Below are 12311 nucleotides of genomic sequence, written 5' to 3' on the forward strand. Positions count from 1 at the left end.
AACAAAATCATAATTAGCTTCTGGTGTGCCAGCTCTTGCATGGGATTTGAATAATTCATTAAAGGAGATTTTTTTTTTTTTGTCTTCTGCCACTGAATTATCTCTTAAAGACAATCTCGCTAGTCCCATGTTTTAAAGGCTTTGATTGTTTAATAATGGGAAGAAAAAATGCTAAAAAGCTGATTCCTAAGTCCAATAAAAACTATGTGCTGGAGACTGATGTGCAGATGAGGATGGAGCTCCCCTTTTCTTTGTCATCTGTGCTAAGAACTCCTCACATTTTCTATCACAATAGTGTGAAATGGGGTATAAACTTGGAAAGTTATATATATGAACAAACAGGAACATCTTAGAAACACATAAGTCAGCATCCTGTACCTTCAGAGTGCACGGGAATGATGTATGTTTGAGGTTCCCCTTGAGGGCAGTCTTCCTGGTGAGCATGAGTTTCATTCGATCCAACCACTTCAAACCTCAACTTAGCTGGGGCACCATGAGACACAGAGACATTTATCTCCAAATTCTCCCCCAGCTGCAGCGTGTGAGAAGCTAATACAGCCCGAAGACCAGACACTGGCTCAATTAAGTGAACAGCGATGCTCTCCAAGATCTCTGGTGCAGTTGTGTTGCTGGACACTCGGATTTCCAGCTGATGTACCCCAGGGCCTAGCAGCTCTTGAGCAGCACTGTCAAGTGTCAGGTTGTGAGAGGCAATTCCTTCTTCTGCACTGGACTCAATAAGTGTCATGTTATTTGCTAATACAGTGTAGGTCACTCTGCTACCTGTAAAAAGACAGTTCAAAATTTCTCACAGCTTGCATAATAGGCAATCCCATTCTGTATCATACAAAATTTAAATATTTCTAGAGTCATAACAATACTGCAGCAATGCAGTTATTTTGAATAAAGTCACTTCCAAGTGTTTTTGTGCCCATCTAGGCTCGCTATGGAAGTCTGTCACATTTTCTGCTGTGAGCATTAAGGCAGTCAAGAGAATTCAAATGCTACTGAATTTAACTTTTTAAACATGCGGATTCCAGGAGCCCGACGTGAGAACAAAATATACAATAGCAAATATGACCTGCTTAGTGTGAAATCCTCTTACCCTCAGCTGGAGAGGCATTTCTGTGGATTCCTAACTTCAAATGCAGAAATATTACTACTGGCTCCATGTAGATTCATGTGACTAAAGTCGAGGTCGTGCTTTGTCAGATTTGTGGAGAGGGAAAAAGGGTTTATGTTTATGTTCAAAGTGGTGTAATCCCTCTGGGAAAAGAACCTCTACAATAGAGCTTGGAGTGTTCAGTTGCAGAAAGGCAACAATTAGAGGAGGAAAAAAAGAGCTGTTTTCTGTAATGAAAATCCTACGTCCATTCCATGGTTAGGATAGTATCTAGATTGCTACTTAAACCACACAGACTAATTACCCTTACCTCCACTGAGTTCAACTTGAATCCACAACAACTCTCCATACAGCGTTTGGCAGTGAGAGCCGTTCCCAGACTGGTGGTGGCTGTAGCACCCAGTAATGCTTAGTTCATCCATCTTGTCCTGAACCATCACCCGCTTCTGTGCTGTCACATGCCATTCGCTGGTGCTGCATTCCACAAAAACAACAAACTCCCCAGGAGATGCATATCTATGTGTGACGTTGCTGAGCAGTCTAGAACAGAAAGAGAATGGCCACTTGTGGAAAACTGTCCTGGCAAGTCTCCAGCCTTATGTGACAACAGCAGTCACAGCTGTCCAATTTCTGACCTGACTCGTGTCTCCTGCAGTCAGGAGGTGGACAAGGCTCTTCACACTAAAACAAATGCCCTTGATTTTTCTGTTCTATACAGGGAATTTGTCTGATGATATATAAAGGGTATATCTTACGTTAGAGGGTAGTAAGGATCCACAGTGTGTCCATCTCCAGTGCTAATGATGCAGGAAAGGTTGCCAGAGTATGGAGAGAGCAGCCAGTTCAAAGTGATTGTGATGTTTTCAGAAATAAAACATGTATCTGTTACAATCAGCTGCAGACCTGTAAAACACAACAGAATTCAGTGCCATTTTGTCTACATTTCTTGCTTAAGTCAATTGATTTTCATGCATTGGTAGAACAGGCCTTCTTCAAAGAGTTCAACTTCAGAGTTGACACTGCTGTCAATTTGAATGCATTAGTGGAGCGATCAGGATCTGATTCTTCTCCATATCAGTTGGTCAATATTCATGTGGGAATATAACTTTATTTGTGTATTTTATGTGTATGGATTTCCTGGCTTTTTATCCTATCAAAAACCCTCTGGAGCTGTCAGTAAGGACAGAGAAATTACATTGTTATGTCTTCAATATTTTGAGTGTTCAAAGAAGAACATTCCAGGGATTTCTGAGAAAAATATTACACTCATAGTGTTACAGCCTAGTGAAGAACAGGCTGTTGATACTGACAGCCCTCTCGCACTTACCGTCTTTGCAGTGGTACTGAATGGACAAATAGCTTCCAGAAGCTGGACACGGATCTCCGAAGAAAGTGCCATCTGCTGCCACCTGGCAGGCCTGAAGACCATGACACTGTCCTGGAAGGAAGTTTATATGGATTAGTGTTTTTGTCTGTAGCTGTCATAATTCAGGTGAGAGACAATCACAGAAACAAGGGTAGAGATGCATTAGTATCTTGTTCTGAGTTCTAGACAAAATTCCACAGCAAACCCCCATGCCAAAAGACACTACCTGCCACTTCTTCTCTGACACTGATCCAGCTACATTCTTCCTCCGTGCCATTCTGGGGAGGAGTCTCCAATACACAGTAGTGAGGGGTCTTCCTTCCATAGAATGACTCTCCAATTTGAATAACTTCTCCTGATCCACACTGTACGGTGGCATTGTAATTATCACAAGCAATGCTCTGGCCATTTTCTAATAGGGAAAAAATAATCTGATTTAACTTTTTGAATTTCCAAAAAAATCTTCTGGAGTTCTCCTGCATATTCTTTTTTTTCCCCTTTTGTTTCTCTTTCTCTCCTTTTCTCCCTCTTAAATTAAGCAATACTGAAAATGGAAAAAAGAAGAAAGCATCAAACACTTTTCCATTCTTAAAATCCAAAAGAATAGATTCATGCTTTTTACCACCTTAAACAAAAATTTGATAACATATTTAATAAAAGAAAATATTGCCATTGAAAAGAATAAATATACATTTGTGAAAAACATGTAGCATTTATTTGACCTGCAGATGATCACATCTTACTTCAGAAAGCTTCGTGGCAGTGTGTGATTTGCATGATATTAAGGTAATTGCATCAGAGAAGTGTTTGCATATAAAGTACAGGACCTGATCCCATTTCTGTTACAAAGACATCTTTATTCCTTTGTGATATTCAATAGACTCCATTCAGCAGGACTGTTCAAATGAGTAAGGTCATATTTCTAAAAGCAAACACCTCATTCTTGGGTTATTCTGTGGCAGTTAATTACCCTTCAGATTTCTTGGGATCCTTTAGCAATCAGGATATGTAGAAGAGGAGGATGAAAAGCTCTTACATGAGAGTATTGCAAAAGAATGTTTTTGTTTCAGCTGTCTCAGGATTAAAGACATTGTCCTCCAATTGCTGTTTTGATCATTCCCCTTAAGCACCTTGATTAACAGAGCCAGTATTTGCACACTGCAGTAATTGTATGCTACTGTTATTTAAAGCTAAATCTAAGCCTGGCTGTAGCTATAGCAACATGATCAGTTTACAGATTAGAGCTCTCTAAATAAGCTTGGAAAATAATTTGCTGTTAAACTATATTACAAGCTATTATCTCTTCCATTTATTTGTTCTTTACTTGGTATAGAGGGTTCTCATAGTATTTGCTGTCTTAGTAAATTTACATATGAAAATGCATAGAACCAGATGTGTGTTCCTTTGTACTGGTTCAATATGTATACTTTTACTACAGCAGACTCCTAATTCACAGAGCACCAATTGGTAGGATAAAATAATAAGAGCAGTGAATTGAACTAAGGAAAACTTCTGCTTGAGCTGAGAAGCACAAATCATTCTAGAACAGAGTCAAAGAAAGGATGAAGGCAGAATGCTGTCTCTGGTTAGATGCTTTTAGAAACATATCTCAGGACATCAAATGTGCATAGTTACAAGGAATCAGAGAGATTCAGTTCAAATAGTGATATCACTATAGGAGCTACCTATACATTTCATATGAAGTTTCATACTTGGTGTGAATCAAGCCTCACAGTACTTGGGTGTGAGGGACTTAAATATCACTATGCCCATTTTACAGAGGCAAACTGAAGTAGTGGAGCTGCACAGACTTCTAAACATTTAGCACCCAGAGGAATTAATGAGTAGAATGTTGTCCCTGTTAGGGTTGTGGTTCAAATTCCTTGCATGGAAAGCTAGTAAAAGAGGAGTCTACATTATTATTGAAACATGTATGTACATTAAGGGACATAGGCTGTAGATACTGAAAACAAGGCTGTAATTACCTCAATCTGTTCTCAGTTTCCTTGGTAATGAAAAGATGGATGTAGGGCAGGGCACTGTTGCTCAATAATGCAAACTCTCATTGAATTTAATGGGCTTTAAGTCAGATCCTATGGTAACAGATGGTAGCTTCCTTAAAAACAGATAGTTGTCTACTGTGGTTGTAATGGAAAAAAAATAATTGTAATCTGTTTTTGCAAGGAAAATCAGCTGAAGGAATTGTACTGTCTGCCAATTTCCACTCCCCCAGTCGTTTTTAATGTTAGTCATCTTCAGCCAAATTTGATGTATAGATATAAACCCTAAAAATTCATGAAAATCAATAGCAAGGTGAAAGAGAAAGAACTGCATCAGTGTCTCCATTATGAGTAGAAATTATACCCCAATTTATGATTGAGGGCCAGCAGGTACAGCTGATGGCTTTGAAGCTCCTGCAGGGCCACGGGGACAGAGGGAGAAGTATTTGGAGAGACAGAAAGTGCTGAGAATATAGGAGTGAGCAGGGGGACTGGGGAGAAGGATGGAGAGGGGATATGGAACAGGAGATCAAGACAGGAAACAAAACATTATTCATTTTGCTGTTTATGGAATGACTCGTTAATTATGTCAGACCATTGCAATAGCCCTGCTATGGCTTGTGGTAACCTGTACTTGTATATTGGATTTGAAGACTGTATTAATGAGTCTACAGCCAGACTTGCCATTGAGTGCTTGTGACCTTCGATCTAGTTACAGTTTAAAATACTTGGTTTATGTGCAAAATGCAAGAAACACAAATTCCCCTCTTATCTGTATGTCAAGTGGGATAATACTGCCAGCATTCCTTTCCAGGACTGTTTGTTCCAACCAGTTTAAGGGATATAATGACCGTACTTTTTCTGTCTGAGCACAAGGAAGAACAGGCTCTTGTCTGTATCCTTGGCCCAGGGAAGCCCTTGAACTTCAACTGATGGAAGGATCTGAGAAGAAACAAGAAAAACTTGCTCTCACATTTGCTTACTTCAGACTGCTAGAACAAGTATCACTGGAAGCCTGGCTGTATTTTTGCTTCTGTGACGAATAGAAATTATTTGGATGGGCTTGCTTTGGCCCATATTTATGATTAAGAATTTAAGAGCAATCATATAGGTAGGTGAGTTCATATTTGTAACCGTTCTGAAACCCGGTGATTTTAGGATTCTTCTTTCTATCACTACAGATCACCAACAAAGTGGAAAAAGAGCATCTATTGGGCTTGTATGGTTTTTTGCTTGCTCACTTTTAATAAACGTCAGGTTGTTGCTCAGCCACTTTGAAAGAAGCAAGACAATTTATGCACAATTGTGAATAGAGTAAGCTCACTTCTTAGTTCCATCTTACCAAACTGACAAATGAAGTCAAATTCCTGGCTGCAGTTTTCAGTCACACCCCACTGATACTTGGCATTCTTCAGGATGTATCCACACACAGATGAATAAGGAGATGGCTGATCCTTGTACCAGTTACTGTAGTTTATATTTGAGGTGTCCAGCCAAATAATTGACCCTGTCAACAAAATATATATTTCCTGAGTGTTTATTTCCCACAGGAAAACAACTAAAGAGTCAGAGTCTGCAGAACAAATCTGCATCCTTGCTCCTACTGAAGGAAAGACAGTTTTGTCTGAATAGAAATCTTCAATTGAGTTTTACATGAAATCTGACATTTCTTCCCCCCAGACTCTCAGCCTCAAGATTCCACCATTTTCTTTGCATCAGATCTTGCAGCATTTCCCAGCATGATGCTTAGCTTGCTTGTCCACTGGAAAACCAACCCAGCACATATTTTTCACTGGGTCAGCAAGCTGATCTAATGTGTGTTTACACAAGAGCAAGATCAAATGCAAATGATGACAGCATACAACTGAGAAGCGAAGCGGACAATTAAAATATCTTAATATAAATCTAAAGTTACAGCAACAAAAGCCACAAAAGTGGCTTTTCAGCAGACATCTATAGTGGGATAGATTGCATTTGTTGTCATGGCAGGTAAGCATCACAGACTGATAGTTCTAAAGAAGACAAGATTTTAAAATCACCTACCGTCAGTAGTTTCATTCAGCAGGGAGTCTGAAATCAGTCCTATCCACCATTCCTGATCCTCAGCAATATGTTTCTGCAAGAATTCTTGAGTCTCCTCATTTTCAATAAAGACAAGGTGCCCCCCTCCTCTCTCACACCACCTCTGGGCACTTGTGAATGTACGTTGCAGTGTAACAAACTCATAGCATGAGTTGTTGAAAGCTAGCTGATGCTTTGAGCAAGGGATTCCTTCCTCATCAGTTGCCTCCTCCATAGCCAAACATACAGCAAGAGAAATTAGAACTGTGATCCCAAGCCACATTCTCATCTTAGTGCCCGGTGTGGCACTGGGAATGCTTATCACATCAACACTCTTTTTGCTACCTTCTTCAAAAGCTTGAGTTGTCACGTCATCAGTATTCCTCCTTCCTCTATTCTGCTTGCAACAACAGCTGCAATAGTACGTGGAACAAATGGGATATATAATGGATTGTGTCTGTGGACACACACAGCAAATGCTGGTACTAAATCACTGCAGTGGCCATTGTGAGGCCTGTTGTATAAACGTCATTCCATGTAAAGTCAGTTTGAAGAGAAGATATGATAGTATTGCTTTCCTCTTGAGCAGAGAAGATAAAGTTGATGTATGCTGCTACTGGACACATGTGAAAGTGAGATAAAGCTTCTCCATCAAAGATATCATTGTACAAGCATTAAGGCCAGAGGTCTTCACAATGACAACAGAGACACAACAGTAAGAATAAGGAAAATGAGAAACACAAGAAGTCATTAGATGGTAAAACACACTGTGTTCCTCTAGATAATTCAATTGTTTTGAATTGCTTTGTTTTTAATAATTATTATTCTTTTAGTGTGATTGTTTGAGGTACTTCTTTTGGAGACTAATTTTGGAGATGCCTATAATTATTGTATCATATTCATCCTGCCTACCTGTTTACATACACTAGGGTTAATCTCAGCTGTTCCCAGTAGACCTAATTGTTGTGCTTGTTTAGAGTTCCACACCCATATGAAATGCTCCCATCAGCCCTTAAAAACTAAGCTGCTTAACTATACAGAGCTACCTCACATCTGCTAGTAAGTAGAAGAGAAAGCTGGAAGTTGATACAGTGATCTGGAAAAATGTAAATACTGCCTTTATCATCAAAGATAGTTGGGAGCCTGATGTGGGCACTGCACCGACTGCTGATGGACTTTGTGAAGCTAGCTCAGCAACATTTAGGAGCTGAAATCCCTCAGTGCTTCTGAGCTTCCTTACAAAAAATACCCATTGGGTTTATAAGGCCTGGATGAGCAGAAACATTGCACTGTATCCAAGAAATATTTAAGAATGATCTTCAGCCTCAAGACCTTTCTCGACCTCAACTCCAGTCACCTTTCTCAGCTGGATAAAGCAGGATTATGGTCAGGGTTTTCAAGAGAAAGTTTGCGGGAAAGCGCTTAATGGATGGGACAATAGGAGAGGAAGGGGAAAGAAAATGTCATGCGGGGGAAGGATAATCACTGAGCTAGATGCCCTCTCTCCTATTGCAATTGAAAACTGAGACTTGCTTCAGCTATGGAACCCCTGCTCCAGCTCCCACATTAATCTCTGATTGATAAAGAGGGCTGTTGTGGCAGATGAGAATGGAATATTCAGTCTGGGATTCCCACCTTTGAGGATGGTTGCTCCATACTCCGATTGTCTGATGTATCCGGCCCAGTCACTATCCACACATCCATCCCTTTTCCTGGGGGAGAAGAGAAATATGTCACTGCACATTTTCATGAGATTCCCTTTTAGAGTCCTTGCTTTTCCTTGGGCCCTGCTGACTTTCCTGGCTTTGGAGAAGCTGACAGATAGCCCTTCTGTTTTGGCCTCATAGGTGAGAAACATAAGGATGAAGAAGGAGACTGTACTTAAATGTGTCTGACTCAGTGATACAGACTGCATTGCCAGTAAGTGCCACTGACTCACATGTGTGATGGATTAATTCTGTAGCATCATCCAATTCTCACTCTGCAACTGAAAATTTGAATACATGAACATACTGCTAAAAATGCCAGAGGTGCCACAGGCTGTCCCCTGTGGATCTGCTCCAAAGTAATTGAAGTTAATTGAAATCTTGTCTCTGACTTTGATGGATTTTGAAACAGGCCTCATAAAGGACGAGTAATGCTTGGAAATATCTACAAATAAAGCCAAGCTCTTTAAGTGAACATACTGTTAGCAATTTCTACAGCAGGGTGATTTTTTTTTCCTAACCTACAGTTGCTGTAAATGACTCCTCAGCTGCCTACAGCAGATGGGGAATGGAAGAAAGATAGTTTTCTCTCTTTTGCAGTTTCTTGGTTTCATGCATTTTAGTGTCATTAAATCAGTCTGGCCATTTATTTTGCTTACCATGAGGTAGAGAAAAGTTTTTACAAAGAAGAAAAATCTGTTTTAAAAGCATCAAAATTAGCAACTAGAGTCCTCAGGAAAAAATTCCTGAAAGCCTTTTTCACTCCTAACTAAAAAATGACTTAATTTCAAATAAACGTTGCTTCTGGATTTTTTCATATTGTAGGAAACATGCTGTTTGCGTTCTTCTTCAACAGAAGTACATTTTTACAAACAGTTTTCTTAATGTCAGAAGTCTCCGTGGAAGTTTCCCATCTTGCTGAGATTTGTTCATCTCTGTTCAGTTGTAGCTGTCCACCTGAAAGGCTGTGTACCTTTATAGCACATATTACATACCAGCAGCTCCAACTGAAACACTGTCCAGCAAATATAAGGCTTACAAAACAGTGGTGTTTTGCAAGCTTTGACTAGAAATTAATGACAAAGCTTTCTCAATATTTTCACACCCTCACTCCAAGCTGTGATAAAGCTGTGAATAACTCCTTTGTTTATGATCTCTGTTGCATATGTTGGAATAAGTTTCTCATTTTCCATAGAAATGTTACAGGGAGCCCTGGGATTTTCTGAGGAAAATGAGTTCCAGAGTATCACTGTGCTATTGGTGCACAGATAAGGAGAGGCGTGGTGTCCACACTGACTTCGTGGTGGTCCTGATTTGTACCGCAGTGCAGCCTCTCTTCATCTTGTGCTTCAGAAGACCGTGGCAGCCCAGCAAGACAGCCTGACAATCCTCCCCCACAGACCAGAAAGAATTAGATATGAAGAGTTAAGGAAGTGAAGAGCTGCCAATAAGAAAGGATAAATCACACCCTTCTTCATTTTGGCCATTGTTCATTTGCCTTAAGGAAGAGCAAGTTTACTCTCTATAGGATATCCCATCTTTACATTCCTGAATATTACTGGGTGTCATGAATAGATTTTGTCTGAAATAGAAATGTATCTCTTTTCTGTGAACATCATATAAATGGAAAACCATTTTACACTACCCTGCCATGTAGGTAGAAAAAAAGATGATTTTCAGGTATCACTAACTTGAGTTTAGACTGTGTGTCACATGCACGTCCACTGTGTGCCAAACTGCTTCTTGAAAAGGTCTGTTTCATTATTACCCAGGAAGGAAGTAATGAGTATGGAACAGACTGCCTGGAAAGTTATGGAGAAAAGTACTTATGTACACATAGATCTTCCATATCCACAGAGTGCTTTAGAAGAGTCCATCTATCAACTGCTTTTAGAAGGGGGTCACAATCAGGCCTCCTTCCTTGCTGATCTCTGGGCTGGGTGTCCTGATAGCAAGATCCACTTGTTTGCTGAATCAAAGGGATTTGTTTTTGTTGTGGTTCTAATGTCTAATTTTCCATGTGGTAACAGTGAACTTCCCAGTGAGTCCTGCCAATTGTGATCTTATCTTGTTAAGAAAAACAGAAAATAATTCTTATCTTTATAGGATGCAATAATTAATTTAGATATGCATACCTGGAACGATAGGGTCAGAGTGCAGATAAACTGGATTACATTCAGGAGCTGCTGAATTGGACATAATTTGTGTTTACAGGATGTGTACGGTTACCTTCTGGCATAGTTGGTGTCTGGATAAGTTCCTGGAGCTCTTCTGAGAAGTGTCCTTATAGAAGCATGTACTGCTACCTTAGGGCTAGTAGCTCAACTTTCCTAACTTGCCATACAGCTGATGCATGTATACTTCCCCCTCTCACAGATAGCTCCTATGTTTTATTGCTGCCCACAGCAGAATCTTGACTATTGGGATGAAGAGTAAACGTGTGCCATGTAAGAACATTAATCAGGCTAGGGCTATTGATAGCTAAGGTTGGACTTGAATTCACATATAAAGTCGCAGAGCTATTTGAAACATCTGCTGACATCTCATGTGTTCTTATCATCACAAGTGGCACAATTTAGATGTGTGTGTTAATGAAAGAAGTAGTGATTAAAGGCACCCTATCTGAGTAAAACATTAACACTGGTAGATACAAATAAGCTGAACTTTTCCTAGTACATATACCTAGCAGGCAAAAAAATTGCTTAGACATAAATTACAGCCACTGCAACTTCACTGATATCTCTGCAATCTCTTCAGATTTCTGTGAGCACAAGAGATTTCTAAGGCAGTCCTACATCTATCTTCTGTTTGTTTTGCTCCGTCTTGATATGAAATATTTCCAAGCTTATTGGACAAGAACATGGAAGAAAAGCTGTGTTACACATTTTAATTTCTCATCAGCAGATTTCAAAGAACCTTACCAAAGAGATCAGCCCCACAGTCCCCATGTTGAGAAGAGGTCCCAGAGGCTGTTTGGAACAGTGCTTTTGTGTTAAGCAGCCTGCACTCAAATGGCACCTGACTGAAACCAGAAAACAGTTTTCTTTCTTGCTTTTGATTTGATGTTGTCCCAGAGATGTGCAATAGGCTAAAAGGCAGGACGGTGTGCAGCAACATTAACATTTCTCACTTTAGATGCCTGTAACACTATTTTTACAGCTTCAGTCAAGGATGAAAATGCTATCCTCCACACTGGCACTTGGCCCACTTGAGAACATGTTGCTGAACATGTAAAAAGCTTTTTACATGCTGAACATTTAAAAAGCAAAAAAGAGCTGTTTTCTTGTTATAGTCAGGTGACATCTGAGTGTAGACTGCTTAACTGTATCATTAAGTAACAAAACATGTGGGTAGTCTTGGGATGATAATAAGTGCAGGTAAGGTCATGAAAATCTCATGATGAGGAAGTTTATGTGGGTATTGTGATATTTTACTTATTTGAATGTCTCACATTTAAATGTTTGGGCATTTGAATATTTGGGCATTATAATAAGTGGGTGAGCTCAGTCTGGTTAGGTACAAGTGTGGCTGGGGCAGCAGTTCTGTGCCTCAGTGCTTGAAGAGTTTTAATGCTCAGTTACAGAATGTTCTTATCTGAATGATTAAATCAGTGTTTCTGGTAATATTTGTACATGCTATTGTAAAAAAAAATGTTTTATTTATTACAAAATGTACTGAAGTCTCACAACAAAGCTCATCAAAACCAGTAAAAGTAATTAGTATGATCTAAACAAAGCCTAATCTGAACAATATATGGAAACTATTGTTGTTTGACACAAACTATATTAATTACACTTGGACTTGGACAGTGCAAGAGGATTATTGGTGCTGGCCATATGTCTTTTGAAATGAGTCGATGTCAATAAGAGAATATTTAACAGAGATGAATGTTGGAGCTTACGTCTCCTGGTACAGTGAGATAGCAGTCAGTATGATTTCAGCAAGAGCAGCCCTAAGTTCCTATCAGCTTTACTGCTGGAGCCTTTATTTGGTAATAATGGATAACAGTTATTAGTTGGAAGTTCTTAGCACAGCCTAAAGATGTAGTCAGGTAA

The 12311-nt window shown here is 39.6% G+C and overlaps 1 protein-coding gene across 1 annotated transcript in view; it reads right to left on the reverse strand.

The window, feature by feature from the left end:
• Nucleotides 1-7276, reverse strand: part of PKD1L2 (polycystin 1 like 2) — a 33571-nt gene extending 26295 nt beyond the window's left edge. The window contains exons 1-8 of the mRNA XM_031555411.1: nt 6533-7276; nt 5832-5996; nt 2716-2901; nt 2451-2561; nt 1879-2026; nt 1434-1663; nt 379-783; nt 279-283 (exon numbers count right to left, since the gene is read on the reverse strand). Of these exons, the coding sequence (XP_031411271.1) occupies nt 279-283; nt 379-783; nt 1434-1663; nt 1879-2026; nt 2451-2561; nt 2716-2901; nt 5832-5996; nt 6533-6839 (1557 nt within the window). The 5' untranslated portion in view covers nt 6840-7276. The remainder of the gene's footprint in view (nt 1-278; nt 284-378; nt 784-1433; nt 1664-1878; nt 2027-2450; nt 2562-2715; nt 2902-5831; nt 5997-6532) is intronic.
• Nucleotides 7277-12311: the final 5035 nt, after the last annotated feature.

The sequence above is a fragment of the Meleagris gallopavo genome, chromosome 13, assembly GCF_000146605.3.
Source record: "Meleagris gallopavo isolate NT-WF06-2002-E0010 breed Aviagen turkey brand Nicholas breeding stock chromosome 13, Turkey_5.1, whole genome shotgun sequence".
Classification (NCBI taxonomy): domain Eukaryota; kingdom Metazoa; phylum Chordata; class Aves; order Galliformes; family Phasianidae; genus Meleagris; species Meleagris gallopavo.